Source organism: Diabrotica undecimpunctata, chromosome 1, assembly GCF_040954645.1.
Source record: "Diabrotica undecimpunctata isolate CICGRU chromosome 1, icDiaUnde3, whole genome shotgun sequence".
NCBI classification, from domain to species: Eukaryota; Metazoa; Arthropoda; class Insecta; order Coleoptera; family Chrysomelidae; genus Diabrotica; species Diabrotica undecimpunctata.
In genome coordinates, this window is record NC_092803.1 from 156,037,154 (window position 1) to 156,060,624 (window position 23,471).

Genomic DNA, 23,471 nt, shown 5'->3' on the forward strand with positions numbered 1-23,471 from the left:
GACAAAGCAAGGAATTAAAGGGCAGACAATTCCGTATTATTAGATATACCTTGGGTTAGTATATAGATCTTAGTTACCTTCGCGTATTTAGGCTCTAGCTAATGAATACGCCTCCAGTCCTACAGGAATTCAAGATCCGTCAGTTAAAGTACGGCGCGCTATCCCGAACTTTTCGAATCTCCAGATACCGGCACTTCTACGTCACACTACCCCGTCGAGTTTAAATAGCCCGCTCACTGGCTGCGTATCGTCTCGGTCGCCCGTACTTCTCGCGTGGGGCGCTCTCGAGTGCCTCCTTCCCACTAGTCTTCGCTGGCCCGCTTCGTTCGGTTTTTTATGAACCCGTATTCTCAATTTCCGATCGTAGTACCAAGGTCGAGTTATTATTTTTTTTGCTGACTGAGTCCCCGTGTTATTTTCCAGCGAAGATCTATGTTTTTAAACGTGATTTTTTTCTTTTAAACAACCGTGGTGACCTGATATTTGAGACTCGTGTACTATACTTAAACTAGGTCGAGTTTTCAATCTTTGTTTAATGTAAAATGTTTACATTAAATATGTTACTTACAAGCTATGAAATTATTTGTTCTTTAATCAATTTGGAATATGTAATAATTACTTAAATAATTATTACTCTTTTCTAGGCTAATTACCCCTTAATTTTTCCTTCTTTATTTCCTTGCTATGTTTACATTACAATGTCTATAATTGTGAAAGTTATACAATCGTATTAATCTGACAAGGTGGAAAGATCGTTTTGGAGATCAATCTTCAATAGTCTTCAATACTATTAATTTCACAATAAATTTTTAAATCATCTGCAAAAATAATGCTTTGCTAAAACATATGTATATGTCGAATCTACATGCAAGAGGCAACGTGTACTTCATCAAAACGTGCGAAATGAAGAAAGTCTAAATATATTTTATAAAAAATATTTATATTTATGATATAAGTCAAAAACTAATAATAATTCGAATTTACTGATAATTTAACATTGTAGCACAACAAACGATGAAAACTGTCTGAGGAACACAAAATGAAGGAGGCCGCGTTGCTCAGAATCGGCAGAGATGTGGCCGTGCTTCTGTGAATCATTCTTACTAGCACATAGACAAAAGAAAAATTAAAAAGAAGAAAAAGTAGAAATATTTTAACTACTAGATTTAAACCAGAAATATGGGATAAACAATACAAATAAAAATTATAAATAATTTGCACAAAAACGACAAAAAAAAAGTAATAAATTTTTTTTGAAAAATAGCGCCTCTTTCTCATTTTAAGAAAACTTAAATCTAAAATACATATATAAACAAATAACAATAAACAACAACCAATATGCATATATAGACAAATAAACAGTAAATAATCACACCTACCTCGTATGTTCATTCCGCAAAACTGTTATTAAACATTTATTTGTGGTCCAAGAGAAAATAAAAGTATTGGGGAAACTAAACAATACAAAATCTCGTTCAAGAATGATCTTAGTAAAATTCTCAAACCGCAAATTTGATTTCCACTTGTGCTGAGTAAAACAAACATTGAATATATATTCTAGACCAAGAGAACTAAAGTGTTCATATAAGGAGATTCTGAGATGTGCGAATATATAATTGCAACAAGCAAATCCAAACTTTATACAGAGTCGAATAAAAGTTACTGCTTTGTGAATTAAATGTAATTTGAAGAAATATTAAAATATTTTGAATCGTTACAACATATAGTAAAAAAGGTAATTGAATATAACAGCCCGATATATGCTTAATGGATTTAACATTCTGACTCTAAAAAAAGTGAAAATGTTGAATGGGTACAAAATAGAAAACATGAATATTAATATCGTCATATGCTACGCAGATGAAGTTTACTATAATATAATAGTTTCTATTATATATATAATAGAGAAAAAGATAGAGAAGTGAAAAAACAAATAACACAGCAAAAGAATGAAGAATGGGAAAGAATCTGCTTAAATATTGAAACATATATAGGAGGTACAAGAACTTCGGAGTCATGGAAAGTACTGAGAGGATTGAAACAAAACTCAAAAGAAAAAACTAAATTGGGAAATATACAGGACAAAGAATGGAAGGACTACTACAAGGAACTATTAACAGAACAAAGACCACAATTCATTGGAAAAGAAAACAGGCGAAGACGAAGCAGATTCCCACAACAAGAAATAGAAATAACAGATAGGGAAATGAGAACGGCCATAAAAGCAATCAAAAATAAGAAAGCACCGGGACCTGGAGGCATCTCACCTGAGCTTATAAAATACGGATCAAAAAAATTACACCGGATGATACAATGGATATTTCAGAAAGCCATAAATGGAGAACAGCTCCCAAAGGAATGGACGGCGGCATATATGACATCTATATTTAAGAAAGGAGATAGAAAACGATGCGAAAACTACAAAGGAATAAGCGTAATATCATCAATAGGAAGATTATATGGGAAGATACTGCGAGAAAAGATAGAGCAAGCGATAAAAGGCAAAATCGGGGAGGATCAGGCAGGCTTCACGGCAGGAAGATCATGCATAGACCACATATACACACTGGAACAACTGTTGGAAAAGAAAAAAGCAAAAAATAGAGATATACACTTGGCATTTGTGGATCTGAGAAAGGCGTATGACTCTGTACCAAGGTCAGAACTATGGGAGGCAATGTACAAATTAGAAATACAGACGGAACTCATAGAAGCTACAAAAGGTCTGTATAAAGAAAATAAAGTGTCCATTAAAATGGGAACAAGAATCATAGGAGACTTCACCACAACAAAAGGGCTCCTGCAGGGTTGTTCCACATCTCCAACCCTATTCAAAATATACTTAGAGAAAGCCTTAACTACATGGAAAAGAAAATTCGAAGGCATGGGAGTACCGGTACGGAACGAATACCTATATACGTTAAGTTTTGCAGACGATCAAGTAGTGATTGCACAAGACCAAGACGACCTCAGCTACATGATGAAGAAACTACAAGAAGAATATACCAAGGCTGGCCTAGATATTAACCTCGCGAAAACAGAGTACCTATCTACAAGTGAAGAAGACATAGAAGATCTACAGATTGATGACAACGTAACAATCAAAGGAAAGGATAAATTCAAATACCTGGGGTTTATAATTACGAAAAAGGCAACAACAGAGGAAGAAATTACACAAAGATTAGGACAAACAAGAACAGCAATCCGACAACTTAACTCAGTATGGTGGGATAGACACCTAAATATGAAGACAAAAACGCAGATTTATAAAACATTAGTGCGAAGTATTATGACATATGGGGCCGAAAATTGGATCATAAACAAGAAAAACAGCAGTAAGATAATAGCAACAGAGATGGAATGCCTGCGAAGATGCTGCAGAGTAACAAGAATGGATAGGAGAAGTAATGACGAAATAAAGCAAAGAACATCAATAGAAACAGACATACTAACATATATAGAACAAAAAAGACTAAAGTGGTATGGACATGTAAGAAGAGCTAGCGACAGCAGATGGATAAAAAGAATAACCGAATGGAGCCCCATAGGAAGGAGGAAAAGAGGACGACCCCGAAAATCCTGGAGGAACGAAGTAGACGACGCCATGAGTAAGAGAGGACTAAACGATGGAGAATGTAACAACAGAGAGAGATGGAAACGGTTGAGCGAGGGAAGGCAGTGAATACTGTAGAATCCCTAAATATATATAATAGTTTCTAAATAGTTATAATTGTTTAATTAGATCACCTCACAGGAGTGTCAAAACCTCCAGAAGAGGTAGACCAAGAAGAACTTTTTGCATTCGAGAGTGGGACCTTAAGACAGTCGCTGATCTACTTCAAGATATTGAGAACAAAATTAGTACAGCAAATATTGTTATTAGTTTTGTTATTATAAAAAAAAACTGTTCCTACGTTCTTAGTTCCCCATCTCATCTTCTTTATTATTATTTATATATTTTTTATTGATAATTCTGCTACAACTAATATATTTTGTTCAGAAATGTTACGGTGCCCAAGAATTTTCAGAAGAGAAATTTGCCAAAATTTCTGACACTGTTAAACAACTAAAAGATATGGACTTCAGAGTGACATTATGGGTTCATCCATTCGTTAATGAAGACTGCAAGTATCGATCTGATGAGGGCGTCAAAGGCGGTAAGTAGCGAACAAAGATTATTCACACAATTTTTAAAAAATCTTTGAATAATTAATATTCATTAATGTTGTTTTTATTTGAGCTATAACATTTTAATAGTTATTTAACCAACAAGTGTATTAATAAGGGCGATTAACAATTGAGATATATTAACGTTAATGTTCGAGATTGTTAATCGCCATTTTAATTCACGAGTTCGTTACAAAACTTTTCCGTCGACCATACTTTTCAGAAATAAAAATATCTTAGTTTAAATTTTTATTTACTTAACGATAAATAATGACATACAATGACAGACAGTACTTACAGCGGCTACTTCATTTTAAATAATTTGTTAGTGGGAATATAAATAGGTATGTTTGGTTGCCTACACCACAGGTAACTGTGGTTAAAATAATTTATGCAAGCAATGTATGTTGTATTCAAGACAACAAACTAAGTTAAGAGTACAGGACGTAAAGGTGAATAGAGGAGCAGAGTGCGGCTCGGACCACTGCCTGATAATAGGAAAAATATATACACCATTCGTAGACAGGAACCACACAGACATCAACAAAGAACACAGAGAAAAAATAGAGAGAACTACGTACACCTTAGATAATCTAGATAACGAGAGCACACAGTTACTTTACTCCTGGAGACTAACACCAAAACTACAGGAATCACACAGATCAACGACGGATGAATACGAACATATAAAAAACTGCATGAAAGACGCAGCGCTAGAAGCCTTAGGGCCACAGGTACGAAGAGTAGATAAACCATATTGGTGGGATAAAGAAGTGGAAGAAAAGATAAAAAGAAAGAAGGAAGTATATCTACAGTTATTACAACAGGGAGACGAACGTACAAAACAACAATATAAAAACTTGAATAAAGAAGTCAAACGAGAAGTGGTTAAAAAGAAAAATAGTAAATGGGAACAAAAATGCCATTACCTAGACAACCATATAGGAGGGACAAAGAGCTCTGAAGCCTGGAGAACTATAAAAACGATGAGAACAACGACAAAAAACCAAGTCATAATAAATAGAATACCAGAGAACACATGGGTAGAGCATTTTGAGAACTTATTAACAGAGAGAAGAGAAAGGTTTAAACAGACAAATGAACAAGTGGAAGTAGAAGGAAGAATCGAAATATCAATAGAACAAGTGAATGAAGCAGTTAAGGGAATGAAATTAAAAAACGGCTCAGACCACTGCCTGATAATAGGAAAAATATATACACCATTCGTAGACAGGAACCACACAGACATCAACAAAGAACACAGAGAAAAAATAGAGAGAACTACGTACACCTTAGATAATCTAGATAACGAGAGCACACAGTTACTTTACTCCTGGAGACTAACACCAAAACTACAGGAATCACACAGATCAACGACGGATGAATACGAACATATAAAAAACTGCATGAAAGACGCAGCGCTAGAAGCCTTAGGGCCACAGGTACGAAGAGTAGATAAACCATATTGGTGGGATAAAGAAGTGGAAGAAAAGATAAAAAGAAAGAAGGAAGTATATCTACAGTTATTACAACAGGGAGACGAACGTACAAAACAACAATATAAAAACTTGAATAAAGAAGTCAAACGAGAAGTGGTTAAAAAGAAAAATAGTAAATGGGAACAAAAATGCCATTACCTAGACAACCATATAGGAGGGACAAAGAGCTCTGAAGCCTGGAGAACTATAAAAACGATGAGAACAACGACAAAAAACCAAGTCATAATAAATAGAATACCAGAGAACACATGGGTAGAGCATTTTGAGAACTTATTAACAGAGAGAAGAGAAAGGTTTAAACAGACAAATGAACAAGTGGAAGTAGAAGGAAGAATCGAAATATCAATAGAACAAGTGAATGAAGCAGTTAAGGGAATGAAATTAAAAAACGGCTCGGACCACTGCCTGATAATAGGAAAAATATATACACCATTCGTAGACAGGAACCACACAGACATCAACAAAGAACACAGAGAAAAAATAGAGAGAACTACGTACACCTTAGATAATCTAGATAACGAGAGCACACAGTTACTTTACTCCTGGAGACTAACACCAAAACTACAGGAATCACACAGATCAACGACGGATGAATACGAACATATAAAAAACTGCATGAAAGACGCAGCGCTAGAAGCCTTAGGGCCACAGGTACGAAGAGTAGATAAACCATATTGGTGGGATAAAGAAGTGGAAGAAAAGATAAAAAGAAAGAAGGAAGTATATCTACAGTTATTACAACAGGGAGACGAACGTACAAAACAACAATATAAAAACTTGAATAAAGAAGTCAAACGAGAAGTGGTTAAAAAGAAAAATAGTAAATGGGAACAAAAATGCCATTACCTAGACAACCATATAGGAGGGACAAAGAGCTCTGAAGCCTGGAGAACTATAAAAACGATGAGAACAACGACAAAAAACCAAGTCATAATAAATAGAATACCAGAGAACACATGGGTAGAGCATTTTGAGAACTTATTAACAGAGAGAAGAGAAAGGTTTAAACAGACAAATGAACAAGTGGAAGTAGAAGGAAGAATCGAGATATCAATAGAACAAGTGAATGAAGCAGTTAAGGGAATGAAATTAAAAAAATCTCCAGGCCCAGGCGGAATACATCCAGAGTTGATTAGATATGGATCATCAAAACTGTTTGAGATGATCCGAAAATTATTCGAAAGATGCTTAAACGGAGAAGAAGTTCCAGAAGAATGGAGACAATCGTATATCTCTCCAATACACAAGAAAGGCACAAAGATGGATCCTAAAAACTATAGAGGGATCGCAGTGATTGCTACTATAGGCCGACTATACTCAAAAGTACTACGAAACCTGATAGAAAATGATATCAAAGAAAAACAACCCGAAGAACAAGCGGGATTTAGGGCCGGACGCTCCACTATGGATAATATCTTCACATTAAAAATTGCAATGGAAAAACGAGTGCAGAGAAATAGAGAAACTCATATAGCTTTAATAGATTTGGAAAAAGCATATGACAGTGTACCGATCTCCCAACTATGGATAGAAATGGGTAACTTGAAAATAAACCCAATTCTTATTAACGCCACTCAAAAATATTACGAATAAAACTTTGCGAGAATTAAAATGGGACAAGAAATCACCTCTCCTTTTCAAACAACAAAAGGACTACGACAAGGCTGCTGTCTGTCACCCACCTTATTTAAAATCTATTTGGACAGATCCTTAGTGAAATGGGTAAAAAAATGTAGAAACATGGGAATAACGGTGGAAGAAAACAAGCTATATACACTTTTCTTTGCGGATGACCAGGTAGTAATTGCCGAAGACAGCTACGATCTTAGCTATATGGTAAGAAAACTGCAAGAAGAATATGAGGTGGCAGGTCTAAACATGAATATGACAAAATGTGAATATCTCTCAGTGGGAACAGATGAAATATGTGACCTAGTCTTGGAAGACGACAAAATCAAAGGCGTGCAATCCTGCAAATATTTGGGGGTCATTTTCAACAAGAAGGGAAATAGCGCAGATGAAATCAGGGAAAGAATAAACAAGGGCAGAGCAGCGACCCGTGCCTTAAACTCTCTTCTCTGGCAAAAAACAATTCGACGAGAAACCAAAAAACACATTTACGGTAGTATAGTTCAAAGTATTACACTTTACGGTTCGGAAGTATGGGACGTCACCAAAGCTAATAAAAACAAACTTATGACGACAGAAATGGATTATCTGAGACGAAGCTGCGGTAGATCGAAACTGGAGAGAGTTAGAAACGAACAAATAAGAAACGAAATGAAAATGGAGAGAAATATCAATGATGACATAGAAAGAAAACAATTAATCTGGTTCGGACATGTTAAAAGAATGCCAGAGTACAGATGGCCTAGGAGAGTACTGGAATGGATCCCTTCTGAAAGAAGAAAGAGAGGACGACCACGGAGAAGTTGGCGCAACGATATTGATGAAGCAATGGCGGCAAGAGACTTAGAGGAGGCAACTGCATATGACAGAAAAATGGAAATTGGGGGCGGAGAAGCGGCGACAGCCGTAATAAATCCGTTATTATATATATGTATGTTGTATTGCCTATAATAAAATCGTTCATTAATAGAAAATAATTCATTAATAGGGGTCATTAATCAATGATTTTGAGGTGTTAAAATTGATCATAAATAGATGGTCGACGGAAAAGTTCATTTAAATTGTATTTTACATATGTGCGTCTCACAGTTTTGGTTTAATAAATTTAGGAACTGACGATGCGTATGGAAATGTTTTCTATTCTAATAGAGGCATGAAGTAGCATTATCTTGATTTATCTGTAATTTCAACTAATGGTGGTGAACTATTAAATTTCCTTTATATTGAAATTTACGGTTTTTTCAACACAGAGAAACAGATTTCTGTAATTTCTGTAATTTATATAGGGCGGCATATTATACAATTTTGCACCAGAAAGTAGTAATGTCTGCATTTTTTTTTCAAAAATTAAACACCAGATAATACAAGATTGAATATAGACTTAGAAAGAAGGCGGGATTTCTTAAGTAAATTGCTAAGTATCGCTGCGTAGCGCCAACTAGTTTCGATGGTAGAAAATATCTCTATTTTGGATATTTTATATATTGAAATGAGCAACAATTAATTCTTATAACAATTACATCTTTTATATTGCTATGATGCTCTTCCGAAGTTTAAGATGATCTTAAAGAAGAAAAAAAATAAGACTGGATAACAGATGTAGCAGAACTGTAACAAGAGATCATGACAGAATTGGCCTAAAATAGAGAGATGAAAAAAATCTACGTTCGTGGTTCATCACAACACCCACAAATCCTTTCAGAACAGCAGTTTGCAAAATACAGATTACCATGATGATCGCCAACATCCGGAATGGATAGACACTACAAGAAGAAGAAGAATGCCAAATAGAGAGCGAGAAATAAAGAGGAATGAAAAAGACTTGTAGAGAAAATTTCGAAGGAATAAAATAGAAGAGGATGCACTTTTGGCTAAGAAATGCAAGAGCGGCCAGTACTTTATAAGGAGGAAAGTAGAGGGAGTTTGTGAGAGAGAGAGAAAATGAGAGGGAGAAAGAGTGCATTTAGTAAAGAAGAAAGTGCTTTTCCATTTGAATATTGCATCTGCCGATTACAATGGCCAAAATACTTGAACTGATTTTAAAACTAATGTCTAATTTGTCCTATTCTTAAGATTTGACTACTATTAACCAAGGAGATTAAAATCTGTTTCCGTACCTAAATAATAACTCGGTGGTAAGAGATTTTTGTCTAATTGAATGTTGTGAATATCTATCTAAGTTCTTTTATTCGGATCTACTCTGTATGAGTAAAAGAAACAAATTCGTTAAGGATTTCTGCTTAGTTGATAGGCATGTCGTGGAATGCAAATTTTAGATTCCCCATGTCTCTATTAACATCTTTATCAACGTCTGTTATACCTTGCAATTTTTAGAAGGTTCAGATTAAAGCAGAAATCTGAATTTGTTTCGAAACTATTTTACGGATTTTTCTATCAGATGTCGCTATTGCGTCCATAACGAAGCCATTTTATTGTTGCTTCTTAAAAGACAGAAAAGATTTACGTTTTAAGTTGAGAACGCGTATGAATAACTGTTCTGATGAGACTTATTAAGTCGAAATACGTATCAACAGATACATAGACGCTTTGTGCGTGAAATCAAATCTTTGCTGTCTTTTTCAATCTATCTAAGTGTTAGAAAAGCAGAGGACTATATTGAAATTTAAAATGCTTTCTTGCCGAAAATAACTTACTTTTTTTGTGAGACTATGAGATTCCATAATGTTAAATTATTATTTTCTAGATTTCTTCGTTAAAGGAGCTGACGGTCTAAATAATGCAACTTGGTGGAATGGAAATGGAAATGGCCACCAAATTGATTTTACCAATCCAAAAGCTGCTGAATGGTACACAGCTAGACTAAAAAAACTACAAGCCAATCCTGGAATTGATAGCTTTAAATTTGATGCAGGTGAAGCAGACTATGCTGAACAGGCAAGTTTTTGTATTAGGCTATATCTTTTCGTTATTAATTTTACTTTCTTACAAGAAAATATACAAAAACACAATTTTAAATAATGTAAGCATGTAAGTAACTCTTTGCGTTCTTATTACTGTTTTCTTTCTTTACCACAAATAAAGACCTTTTTGTACTTTTAGCCAGCTGTTTTTCCTTATGTATCACAAGCCGAACAAAATCTGTTGCCAAATTTACTCACCACCGATTACATCAAAACTTGTGCCAGTTTTGGAGATTTGATTGAGGTTAGGTCTGCATATAGGTAAGACCCGAAAATTACATAAAAATTTAAACTAAGATAATTACGTTTTTTGGTGTATAAGAACTTTTCAAATAGTAGGTGTCGTAATCTTATCGTAAGCAAAGTGGTTATGACATACAATAATCAGAATCTTTAACTTTCTTATTTAATATAAAACAAATTAAATTTATTAAAAGTGCCACACCTCTTAAAAACTAAATGCACCGCCTATGTTTTGCTAGTGTTAATGACGAATTTTTTTTGTCCCTTTATAAACTATACTAAAATAAATTTGCAAAAAGGTTAGTTATTTAAACTGTTGTTGCGTTTAGCAGCGATATTAAATACAGTCTATCTAATTTACAAACCGTTGCACGTCATCAACGTCATAGCCCGTGACGTCACATGATACCAACACGAAATATTTAGGCGGTAGGTGTGTTCTTTTTTAGAATCAATTTGCCGAGTTCACTGGCATTACAGCCACTAGACATATTTTATTATATACGCGTAGAACTAATATTTAAAGATTTCTATTGATGTTAACTTAAAAAAATAGACAACAATATGTTTCATTTAATTTGTATAAATGCATTATAAAGCGTTTTTATGAAGAACATTTGTTCGGAACACACTGTAACTGTAATCGAACGAAGGTGAAATTTTGGCATAAATTGGTAACACTTATTTGACAGTTGCGGTGTTGACACTTTTTGTACTTTATTATTTTAAATTTTAAAGTGAATACCTCTTGTTTTATATTTTTACCTATTTAATAAAATCTGTTCTTTTTAGAGCAAAATTAGTGTGTTTTATTTCAAAAATGTCACGTGAGAATTTAAATAGTCGTTGTAAAGAGTATAATAATAATTATGTGACCTATTTGATTTAAAATGGACTCAGGATTTTTTTATACTTTGGCAACTATGTCAACTTCGATCTCTGACGTAGGTAATGACGTGCAACGGTTTGTAAATTAGATGGAAGATTAAATTCGTTTAAAATTTTTAAATTCTATCACAGAACCTTGAAGGTAAGAAACCATCATGCGCAGAACGCGTTTAAATTATTTTCATAGTTTTTTTTTAAATAGGCAGTGTATAACAATAACAGCGAAATTATCGAATCAACTTCATCGAGATAAGCAACTTCATCAATAATACGTATTAAAATTAGTAAAAAATTTTTAAAACAAAATGAAACGGGATCAGTCGCTGTTAAAGTAAGTGTTAAAACATGTTAGGGGTGAAGCGACATAAGAAGCAAATTTTGGGTCATGTTTGGGCAATATTTCAAGTACAAAAAAACAGTTTCTTGTTTCTCACCCACTACTGTCCGCAGAGTACTGAAATATTACATTGTTTGTACAACATTAAAGTAAATAAACAAAATTATCGTTTCTGTGGTACCAAAAATCTGTAGTGTATCACCCATGAAGAGCCATTATACCTGTTCAAAGTTATTGCGTAGTGTGCTGTTTATGTTGGAGAAGTCATTGGGCCATTTTTCTTTGAGAATGCCGCAAGTGAAATATCATTTTCTTGACTGATGGAGTAAATCCTAATGGATTACCTAAACAAATTTCACCAGCAGCAAGAAAGTTTTTCATTAAAAAAAATACAGCAAAAGAACATTGGGTGATTTCTTTCAACCCACCTTGTAAGAAGTCTGAAACAGTAAGTTTATTTCAGATATTAACAAGGTGCGGTAGGATCTTTCTGTTGCATGTTTTCGACAATGATCCTTTCAAAATATTACCAAGCTGAGTAAACCGACTATATTAGTATTATCACTATGGTAATATTTCTAAAGTGAAGTCGTTTTACCCTGTCGTATTTCGGATTAACGCCCGAAAAATAATTTATGACTCTAGTTACAGCCACTCTGTTATGCTTTCCCTTTTCTACCTGCTTCGTGGTACCGAACCTCCTACTGGTCGGCTGTAGTACTTGAGGATAAATCAGCGCTACCAAAACAATTTTTTTATAAATTGTGAAAAAAACGCAAATTGAATGCTTTGTGATGACAATTTATTGAAAAAACACTTATAATTTTATTTCACATAAAATTGTCTCAAGGAGTGCATCCATTCCTTGCGGTCGCATAACTGGATAATTTTAGTTGTTATATTTGCAAAAATAGTAAACAGTCTGCGGAGTCGAGGCTCTCCATTGACCGGACTCATCCGCTCCGAAAAATCTCGCTATTAGTATTCAATGATCGCCGGTTTTCAATAATGACAATGGATAACGTACAAGAAAATGATAGAACACCTAAATATAAGTTTTTATCTATAAAAAATTTCATTTATATATATAAAAAACAAGTATTCCGAATTTGCCAGACAATTTGTGTTTCTTGACGAAACATGTATTTTTGCGAAAGGAAATAATAATCCTGGCAAGATGATTCTACCAGGTAATGGCAAAAGATATATTATATTGCATGCAGGAAATACGGAAGGTTTTATACCCAATGATAGTCTTATATTTTCTTCGACAAAAAAAACTGATGATTACCACGGAAATATGGACGCCGATATTTTTGAACATTGATTTGAGGAAAAATTATTAAAAAATCTGGAAAATCCGTCATTAATAGTCTTAGACAATGCTTCGTATCACACCAGAGAGGAGGAAAAGTTTCCCACAAGCAGCTGGAAAAAAGAAGACTTAAGAAAGTGGCTGTCGGAGAAAAATATAGAACACGAACATCTAGTTTTAAAAGCTGAATTATTAAATAAGTGCAAAGAACACATTACTGAAAAAAAATTTGTCGTTGACCAAATGGCACTAAAATATGGTCATGAGGTCCTAAGACTACCACCATATCACTGCCAGTACAATCCAATTGAATTGGTGTGGGGCATCACTAAAAACTACTATGATAAAGATGCATGTAAGACCACCGACGAAGCCAGCGTTTTACAACTCTGGCAAGATACACTAAACCAAGTCAATGAGGAACAATGGCGGAAATGTATTGAGCATACTGAAAAAAAAATATCAAATAGAGTCATATGAAATAGAACAAGTTATTGATAAAGTAAGACCTTTAATTATTCGTAATGATGAAGATTCAGATGAATCGGATAGCGAGTCAGATAGTGATGATACCTGTCCATAGATTAAGACGTAGATAGAAAAATTAACACAAAAGGGTACCAACCACCAAAAAAAAAACAAAAAAAAAAAAAACAAAAACCGCATGCACGAGAGAGCCGGAGGCACACCGCACGCCGCTCTTGAATGCAAGAACCAAAAAAATTAGATTATCAAGTAAGGTAGATTAAGGACATGACTGGGTATTAGACGACGGATGAAAGGATTCGATGCTTGCTCGCTCTCGACTGCACTTGGTGCAGAAAAGGGAAAGCAAGTATCGGCACACACAACCATCATTAGATCGCCGAACAATTGTTTTGACCGGTAGTGATAAAGCCAAATGGGCTAACCTACCACTTAAATGTAAATACACGGAAATCTCCCATTGCCTGACGGGTAATACCGCGAAATAGTCGAGACCTGGCTCCAAAGACCAGGGGGCGGAGGAAAGCCGGGGCTATTTGTACCGCAGGAGGACAACCTACCTCGGTGGGTTTGGGAAGGTGTGTGTGGGAAGTAGGAATAAGTCTTTGTTTTATATAGATATATATTTTTATAGATATATTTATAAAATATATAAAAATAAAAATATAATACAAAATTTTGAACACCGAGTATTAACATTGGCAAATTTTTTTATGCTTAAATAAAAATAGAGTTTAGTACACGCTAAAAAAGAATTTTTGTTTTTTCAGCATAAATATTAACCACAATATTAATATTTGAAGTTGCACGTTTAATATGAAAAATTTTTCAAAAACTTTAAATATCTCAAAAACGGCTATTTTTTCGAGAATGGCATTCCAATAAAAATCGATTCAGAATTTTACGTAGATTCTAAAAAAAATAACAAAAAGCACAGTTTCTATTTAAAATAAGAAACTTAATGGCGACTTCCGGTACAACCGGAAGTGCTAGAAGAATGCAAATATTTAAAAAATGAAGAATGCTTTGCACAACCCATTATTCCAAGTTTGCAGAAACCAGTGACGACCAGAACTTTGAAAACTTTTAACCAACATGTTGCGTGAATGACCCTGTATATTTTATACTCAATGTTTATCAATTTACATTATGATATTCAATTATTATAAAACATAATACAAAATTATTTTATTAAAAAAATCCCTAATGTATTATCAAATTAAGAAAACCGTACATTTTTAATTTGAGAACCGCTGACTACCTGAGGCAAATCTGAACAGACACTTTTATTACTTATACGACAGGCTAAAACAATTCTACTTTACGCTGTAATTACCGAATACTTTAATAAATAATATTATATTTAGTACAATTTCACATTATTAATTAAATTACACAAAATACAATTCTTGGTCTTTTCAAGTTTTAAGATAGTCTATATATTTTTAGAAATCAAAAGTCATCTAATTTTGTACGAATGTTAGACAAGGATAGTAAATGGGATATGGAAAATGGTTTACCAACGTTGGTTACAACTTTGTTCCAGTTGAACTTAAACGGTTATCCAATGTAAGTATTATATTTACATATACTATATTATTAGATTTTTCTTTTCTATACTGTTGTGCGGAGGAGAGTCATGGACTTTCACAGACGCTACCTGTAAGAAAATTGATACTTTCAAAATGTAACTTTATCGTCGAATCTTGAAGATATCCTATACCGACCACGTTACTAACCAGGACGTTTTATTAAGAATGCAAAAAGGAAAAGAGTTGTTAACCACAATAAAAGCCAAAATTCAATACCTCGGTCACATCATGAGGAACAGCGAAAGATATGGGTTGCTGAAATTAATGTTTCAAGGAAAAGTATACTCAGATGCAAAAAAACGCAACGGAGAAAATTTTGGTCAAATTCAAAGTATTTAAATTTTTTTGTTTTTAGCCCTATTTTGATGATTTTTTTACTTTGTATAAATTTATAAATTTTAATTTGGCATATTCAGTTTTTTCAAATTTTTGCAAATTTTATATTTGACTTATTTTACGGGGTTAATTAAAACGTGGTTTTATTATTCTGATTTTGAAGCATCCTGTGGAATAATTCCGTTTGCGAATTTTCGTAAAACTTTATTTTTCGGTTGCAACTATGTCTCTCAAGCATTGTGTTTTTTGTTTTATGTCAAAATAGGCCTTAGTTCATTTTTTAGAGCCAAATGAATTTGCCACCCACAATTTAGGACTTTTTTAATTGATTGCGAAAGCCGTTGCTCTGGTTGAAGATGGGCGAAATTATGAATATGTGGCTAGAGTACTACACACTCATCGCTCTACCATCCAAAGGGTAGTGAAACGTTTTATCCGAACTGAAACAAACAAGCTTAATGCGGGAAGTGACAGGAGGCGCCAAACTATTGCTTTAGATGATCGATTTATACGAGTCAACGCTTTGCGGGATCGTCATTTACTAGCGCTCCAAACAAGAAATCAGCTTCAAGAGGTTCGAGACAATAAGTATTTACAGTTCGTCGAAGATTACATGAATTTGGTTTGCCAAGTTGCAGACCAGTCACTGAGCCCAAATTACTTCTACGGCAGAGAGTGGATAGACTACAATTTTCCAGGGAACATTAACATTAGAATTTAGGACAATGCAGTAATGTTCTTTTCACGGATGAGTCGAGACACTGTCTTCACTCATCAGATGAGAGAGAACGAGTATGGCGTCGAACTACGCTTTCAGTCCCCGCGGTTGCCATGAAAGAGGTTCGGTGATGGTATGGGCAGGAATATCCCGAGAGAGAGGCGCACACTGAATTGGTATTTATTGAGGGTTCTTTGACTGCACACCGGTATATTGAGGAAATTTTGGCGAATCACATAGTACCCTTTTCTCAATATATCGGCGATGATTTTCCATTAATGCAGGATAATGCGCGACCCCACTCTGCCATGTGTGTAACGCAATATTTAGAGGAAGTTGGTATTATTAAAATGACCTGGCTAGCGTGTTCGTCAGATTTGAATCCAATAGAGTACGCTTGGAACATGCTTGGTAGAAATATTAGAGGCCGCAAAGTCGCACCAGCCTCAATTAATGAACTTTGCTTGGCTGTAGAAGAGGAATGGCAATATATCCAGCAAAATGATACTCGCAACCTCATACACAGCATGAGCCGATGTGTACAGGCAGTTATAGAGGCTAGGAGAGGCAATACAAAGTATTAAGTTATTTTTTAGTAGTTTTTCTTTATTATTTGCGTACTTAGGATAGGTTACATTCAAGTTGTTCTTTTTATGTTTAGTTATTGTTATTGTTCATTAAAACCAAGATCATGTCGTTGCTTTTAATCAGTATTTAAATACAGTGCTTCTGTGATATCGATATGACATTCCTTCGGTAGCAGTCACCAAAGCCCCCATCGTTGTATTACAAATTAATACAAAAAATATCGGTAATAATAGGAAAAGTCGTATATTATGGGTGCAAAGTCATTTCGCTCCTAAAAATGAACCAATTCATATTGTCACATGAAACAAAAAACATAATACTTAGAAGACATGATTGCAACCGAAAAACAAGGTTTTACGAAAATCCGCTAACGCAATTATTCCATAGGATGTTTCAAAATTTGGATAAAAAAACCACTTTTTGATTAACCCCAATAATAATTTAAATTTAAAAATGTATTCAAAAACTCTTTATACTAAATTAAAATCTATAAATTTTTACACAGTGTGTTAAAAGAATTATCAAAATAGGACTAAAAATAAAAAAACTGAAATACTTTGAATTTGACCAAAATTTTTTTCCGTTGCTTTTTTTTTGCATCTGAGTGTAGAAGAAAAACGAGGACCAGAAAGGCGAAGGATTTCCTGGTTGAAACATCTACGTACGTTGTTCAACACAACAACCACAAATCTTTTCAGAGCCGCAGTTTGTAAAATACAGATTGTCATGATGGTCGCCAACATCCGAAACTGATAGGCACTACAAGAAGAAGATATTATATTTTAATATTGGTATTATAATTTGAAATATTATGTTAAAATTACAGAACTACTAAGCGATATTTAAAGTGCAACACCCAATAAACTATACAAAATCTAAAGAAATTTGTGGAATTGGTTTATTTGCTTACAAAAAATTGATTAATATGGCTTCAGTAAGACGAAGCGGTAATTTTAATCAGTTAATTTTATTCCGGCACCAAGCAAAATGTTTCGGGAAATGAAATTCTTCTATAACCACAGCTTAAACCTAAATTTTGGTCAAATAGTAAAAAAATGTTATATGTAGTCAGTATTGTTATATTACACCGAGGCCTGGACTCTGAAGGCTGATAAGATCGATCTAGATACTATAGACTATAGACTATTAAGATAAGACATATTTCATACCTAGAGCATATTCATCGAGAAGACCGGTATAGAGTCCTTCAGCTTACCATGAAAGGTAAAATCGAGGGCCTCAGAGGAATTGAAAGAAAGCAGGTGTCATGACTCAAGAACGTTCGCAATTGGACAGGAACACGCAATGCTGAATAGCTATTTAGATTATCCGAAGCCCGTGAACAACTTGGCGCTGTCTTTACTCTACTTTTTTTAGGTCCTTTAACAGCTCTTCCATCCACAGTTTTTTTTATTCTTGCAACAATTATCCGCTGCTTTCTTTTTTTCTTTATATTCGTTTGGATGATGTTCTTCTTTAGTTGATATCCATTTATTTATCTCTTGCTTGGTTTTTCTATTTGATTTTGATTTCGCATTCTGCATCAAACCACTCTTTTCTTCTTTTTATTTCCCTCTGTCCTAGCACCTCTTCAGGTGAATTCAAAATGGATTCTTTTATATTTTTCCACATGTCCTCTGTGTTATTTGCTTCTGTTAGATTTTCCTTTAGGGTTGTCTCATATTGTTCTCTTAGTTCCTATACTTTTAACTTCTCCAGATTCCATCTTCTTTTGTTTTGTCTTGTTCTGTTTGCTTTAATTATCTTCATTTTGATCTCTTCTATTACTAGAAAATGGTCTATGTCCGCGTTTGCTCCTCTGTATGATCTGACATCGTGCATTATTGCTTTCCATTTTTTGGATATTAGTATGTGATCTATTTTAAAAGACAGAAAGTGCATTTATTAAAAAGTCGGAAAAGTGTTAGTGACACAAGAAAAAACAACATAGAAATATGAAAAAGTTTTTCCGATACGTTGCTAACAGAGATAAAGATAACCATAAGAGATACAGACAAAAAAATAACAATTTTTAATATATATATTTATCGATTCCATTAATCTTTTAATTTCTGCATATCTTTTCTCATATCTAGCATCTGATTCTCTAAATCTTCTTTCGATTTTATCCTTAGCATCTTCTATTTCTGCTTTTACATGCTTACGAAACGACTCAATACATTTATTATTTTTTATTTCCTGTTCCTCTAATAATATTTTTGTATTTTGGTTATCTTGGAGCAACTTCTTCTCTTTCGATGTATATTCCTTCATAATTTTTTGAAGATCTGCTTTTGCTTTTTCTTTCATATTTACTAAATGTTTTTGATTGTCAGACTGAAGATCCGTCATTTGGTTTTTGTAAAAATTAATATTATCTACGTGTTCGTCGGTAATTTGTTGTAGTTTTTGATTCTTATTTACAATATCCAATGTCGTCTCATGTAGTTCTTTTTGTGAACTCAGCAAAGATTCATTTAGTTGCTCTTTTTCTTTAAAAAGGCTCTCTTTTTGACGTTTTTCATTATCTGTGTGATTGTGATTGTGATCTATTTGATTGCCATCTGTTGTGCCAGGTAACAACCGTGTTACTTTAGGCTCTCTTCTGTCTATGAAGTTTGTGCTTATAATGTAACTGTTTGTTATTGCTGCTAGTTGGCATAATTTTCTTCCGTTATCGTTTGTCTCGTCATGAATGGTTTCTTTCCCTGCTACTTCCTTATACTGGTTTACTTTGCCTACTTTTGCATTGAAGTCACCAACCATTAGTACTATACCATTTCTGGCTAACATTTCATATAATTCTTCCAGTTGTTCATATCATTTAATTTTATCATTTTCTAGTGCATTTTCTGTGGGTGCATATATGTTTATGATTGTCATATTGAATTGTTTGCTTTCTATTTTTATATATGCCATTCGTCAATTTATCGCTTTAAATTCTATAACTTTGTCCCTAATCTTATTGTTAACCATGAATGATGTGCGGTTTTTCCCTTGCTTGTTTTCTCCCGAGTAGTATATTGTGTAGTTTTTCTTTATATATTTAAGAAAGGAGAAGTAACAAACTGTTCAACCATAGAGCAATATCTCTACTGAGTACAACATATAAAATTCTAACAGCCCTCATCAAGCAAAAGCTCACTCAATTCACAGAGAAAGAAATTGGGGACTACCAGCAAGGATTCAGAAAAGCAGATCCACTGCTTATTTATAAATATACAAAACGATATATATATATATATATATATATACATAATATACAAAAAGATAGATGGGTAAAATTATACCAAGGATACGATAAGATAGGAACAGGGCGACACTTAATGTTTTGGGGTTTAAGGAGAAAATTTAGAAACCTTAGAAACGATAAACCTTACAGGAACTTAGTTTCCTTGTGGATTTTGAAAGATATTTTGGTTCTGAGACCAAATCCAAGGAAAGATACCAACAGTTAATTATTAAATAAATTTGGTCAACACACTATATAAACAAATAATAAATATATTAGGTGGACTCTGTCCACCTACTTACCTACGAAACTTAATCAGCCTGATCTTTCTTCTGGTCGAAGGTATAATAATAATTTAATACAATAAGCAAATATTCAGAGTTATTATGTTATCAGGAAACTTGTTAGGAGTCGACAAATAAAATTCATACATAAAACAAAAACAATATATTCAACAACACAATGATGTAGGCGGCTGACTGTACACTCAAGTAATAAAAATACACCATCAATTATTAAATGGTGGTATACATATAAAAAATAAACAGTATTATGATTGATAAATATCTTTACAAATACAATATAATGGAATCATACACAAATTAAATTATCAGCGAAGAGAGTCTGATACTATATAAAAATATTCAACTAAAGTTGATTAAAGAAAGTCTCTCTTTGCTATGTAATGGGCATATCTCGAGATACTGGGTATAGTAAATATAAAATAAATAACAAATAACACAAAGTCAATTAAAGTTAAATTCAAAGAATACGACAAGATTACAGAAATAAAAATTTAACCAACCCGCACTGGTTAAGTTAATTATCTGTTCGCACTGTTGTTTAATGATTAACTGAGAAATAAATGTTCCTTATTATTATTTATTAGAATTTCTTAGTAGCTGATGGAAAGTTCGTAAGAAAATATTAAATGTTCTTTAAATTGAATGCAAAAATCAGTAGTTACTCTAAACTACAGGTGAAGACATGGATGAACGTAGATTCGCCCAGATAATTAAAGATAACATGATACCATAACCATACCATATTATTCGATCAGATAATTGTAGATACTATGATTATGACAATTTACAGTAGTTCTCGATGACTGCTACACTGCACTGAAGTTATATACAATACTTGTATCAAGCACTGAAGGTATTTAAATAAAAGTTACTTTATACCAATATTTAATCTAATATGATATTAGATTAACCGAACTCAAATATATAAGTGTATACACACATAGAAAGAAAATGCACAGATACGGTAACGAGCATCTATCCTCTAAGATCGCCCAACTAGAAGTCTCTTTCCTTTACTAAAAATTTACGAAACTACTTAAGAAAGGTAGGATATCTCCCACTCAAAAACGATAGGACAGTATCCATTTCTAAGAAGGTAAAAAGTCCGAAGGGTTCGAGGTAAACAACGGTACCAGCAATTGGAGGCGAGAAAAATAAAATCCTTTGGATAACGTTTTTACAGAAAATTACTCTAAACGTGCGTTCGATGACATTTATCGAATTTATCAAAAAGAAACCGGAAAAGGATTAGTTCCTTTCGTACTCAGGGTTAGAAAGTAAAGGATTAGAACCTTTCGTTCTCTGAGACGTCGGTAGGTTCAAGAAAATTTTTCCGATGGTAAACCGACCATGAGCGTATCAGCAACATGGTAAAATAATTAAAAATAATTTAATATATTAACTATAAAAAAAAGTTACAATATATATATATATATATATATATATATATATATATATATATATATATATATATATATATATGTAAGAAATATAGAGGAATATTCAGTACGCAGAAGAATATAATAGGTGATTACCAGTATGGCTTCTGACCGAGAAGGTCAACAATAGACTAGATCTTTATCTCTCGCCGAATTTTAAAAAAGAGCTGTGAATACAACAAAGATGTACATCAAGTTTTTGTAGATTTTAAATAAGCGAATGATTATGTAAATCGGAATACATTGTGGAAGGTAATTGTAGAAATGGAAGTACCTAGAAAGCTGGTAAAATTAGTCCAGATGTGTGTGCATGATTCATGTGTACGTATCAGAATTGGCAGCAGTACATCAAATGAGTTAAACTTTGCTTTAGAACACGCAGTTAGGAAACCACAACTAGAATTAAGAAATAATTCGCTGCACAGGGAGCGAAGCGATTGTTAGCTTTTGCTTGCCTTGTTGACACAATTGCACAATCCACCAGAGATGCGAAAGAAGTTTTGACTCTTTTTAAAAGCGAAGCCAGGGAAATAGACTTTAATGTCAACTAAGAAAAGAACAAGTACATGGTTGTTAACAAAAATCCAAGACTAAAAATTAGACAAAACAGTTTGATAAATAAATAAAATTTAAAAAATCTCAGAAAATTTAAATACTTGGGAGCAGTGATCACAGCCTAAAATAGTTATGAAAAATAGTAGCAGCTAGAATCATGACAGGAAATAGAGCGTATTATTCACTAGTGATGCTACCTAAAATTTTGCTCACCCCATACTACCCTATGGAAGTGAGACGTGATCGCTGAACCAGCGCGAAATAACAAAATTATTAGTCCTAGAACGGAAGATCCTTCGGAAGATATTTGAGCCATGTAGAGACGAGATAACAGGAGTGTGTAGATGAAGACATAATCAGGAACTGCAAGCACTCTATGGAGAAGAAACCAGTACGATTCATTAAGGTAAATCGGATAAGATGGCCAGGACATGTACTGAGATCGAATCTTGATAGACTACTAAATACAACCTTCTGGAAAAGGCCCGATGGCAGAAGCTCAGTTGGTCACCCAAGAAATAGATGAAAAGATGCAGTAACGAATGATCTATATAAGATGACGGTACAGCAATCTCCCATTGTTGGGACCAGCAAGATTCGACGACAATACTAAACGTGGCCAAGACACACTTAGTGTGCGCTCATAACGAGGCGCCGACTCTCGCTCGTACCATAGGCAGGTATCATAGTATCATCGTCACGTAAAATTAATGCATTATTTTAAAAATTCACCTCTAGAGGGGTATCGGGCCATAGACTTGGACCATAGTATTTCAGCTTAGTATTTTTTCGATCCTCGTCCCGAGTACTCTATAATCGACACTATGAGGAGCCGACCACCAAGCCTCGCTGCGACCATCGTATCGATCACCAGGTAAAACAAATGCATTATTTTAAATGCAAGCGTTCACTTTACTGTCAGTGCTATGATGTAGGTGAGGATACCGTGCGATGGTCTTCGTAATGAACGCTCCCTTAGCGTTGTGGAGTCAAGAAAGAAGAAGAGAGCCCCAAGTAAATGATAATAAAGAATGGATACGATCCAAAATTTATTAGACAACTTTAAGATTAAAATGACGATGTGTGGGGAAGTTGTGCCTAAGTACTAGTGTAAAATAGTCATAATTATTTTGTTAATAGCTAAAATTACCTACAGTTATGCAGCAAATCATAATAAATTATAGTTTAAGAAAAACCCGTCGATAACAAAAGCCAAATACG

At 33.9% G+C, this 23,471-nt stretch overlaps 1 protein-coding gene across 1 annotated transcript in view; it reads left to right on the forward strand.

Moving 5' to 3' along the window:
* LOC140432417 (myogenesis-regulating glycosidase-like) overlaps positions 1 to 23,471 on the forward strand; it is a 51,879-nt gene that overhangs the window by 22,492 nt on the left and 5,916 nt on the right. Inside the window, exons 6-9 of the mRNA XM_072520306.1 lie at positions 4,001 to 4,157; positions 10,000 to 10,194; positions 10,360 to 10,477; positions 14,935 to 15,054. Of these exons, the coding sequence (XP_072376407.1) occupies positions 4,001 to 4,157; positions 10,000 to 10,194; positions 10,360 to 10,477; positions 14,935 to 15,054 (590 nt within the window). The remainder of the gene's footprint in view (positions 1 to 4,000; positions 4,158 to 9,999; positions 10,195 to 10,359; positions 10,478 to 14,934; positions 15,055 to 23,471) is intronic.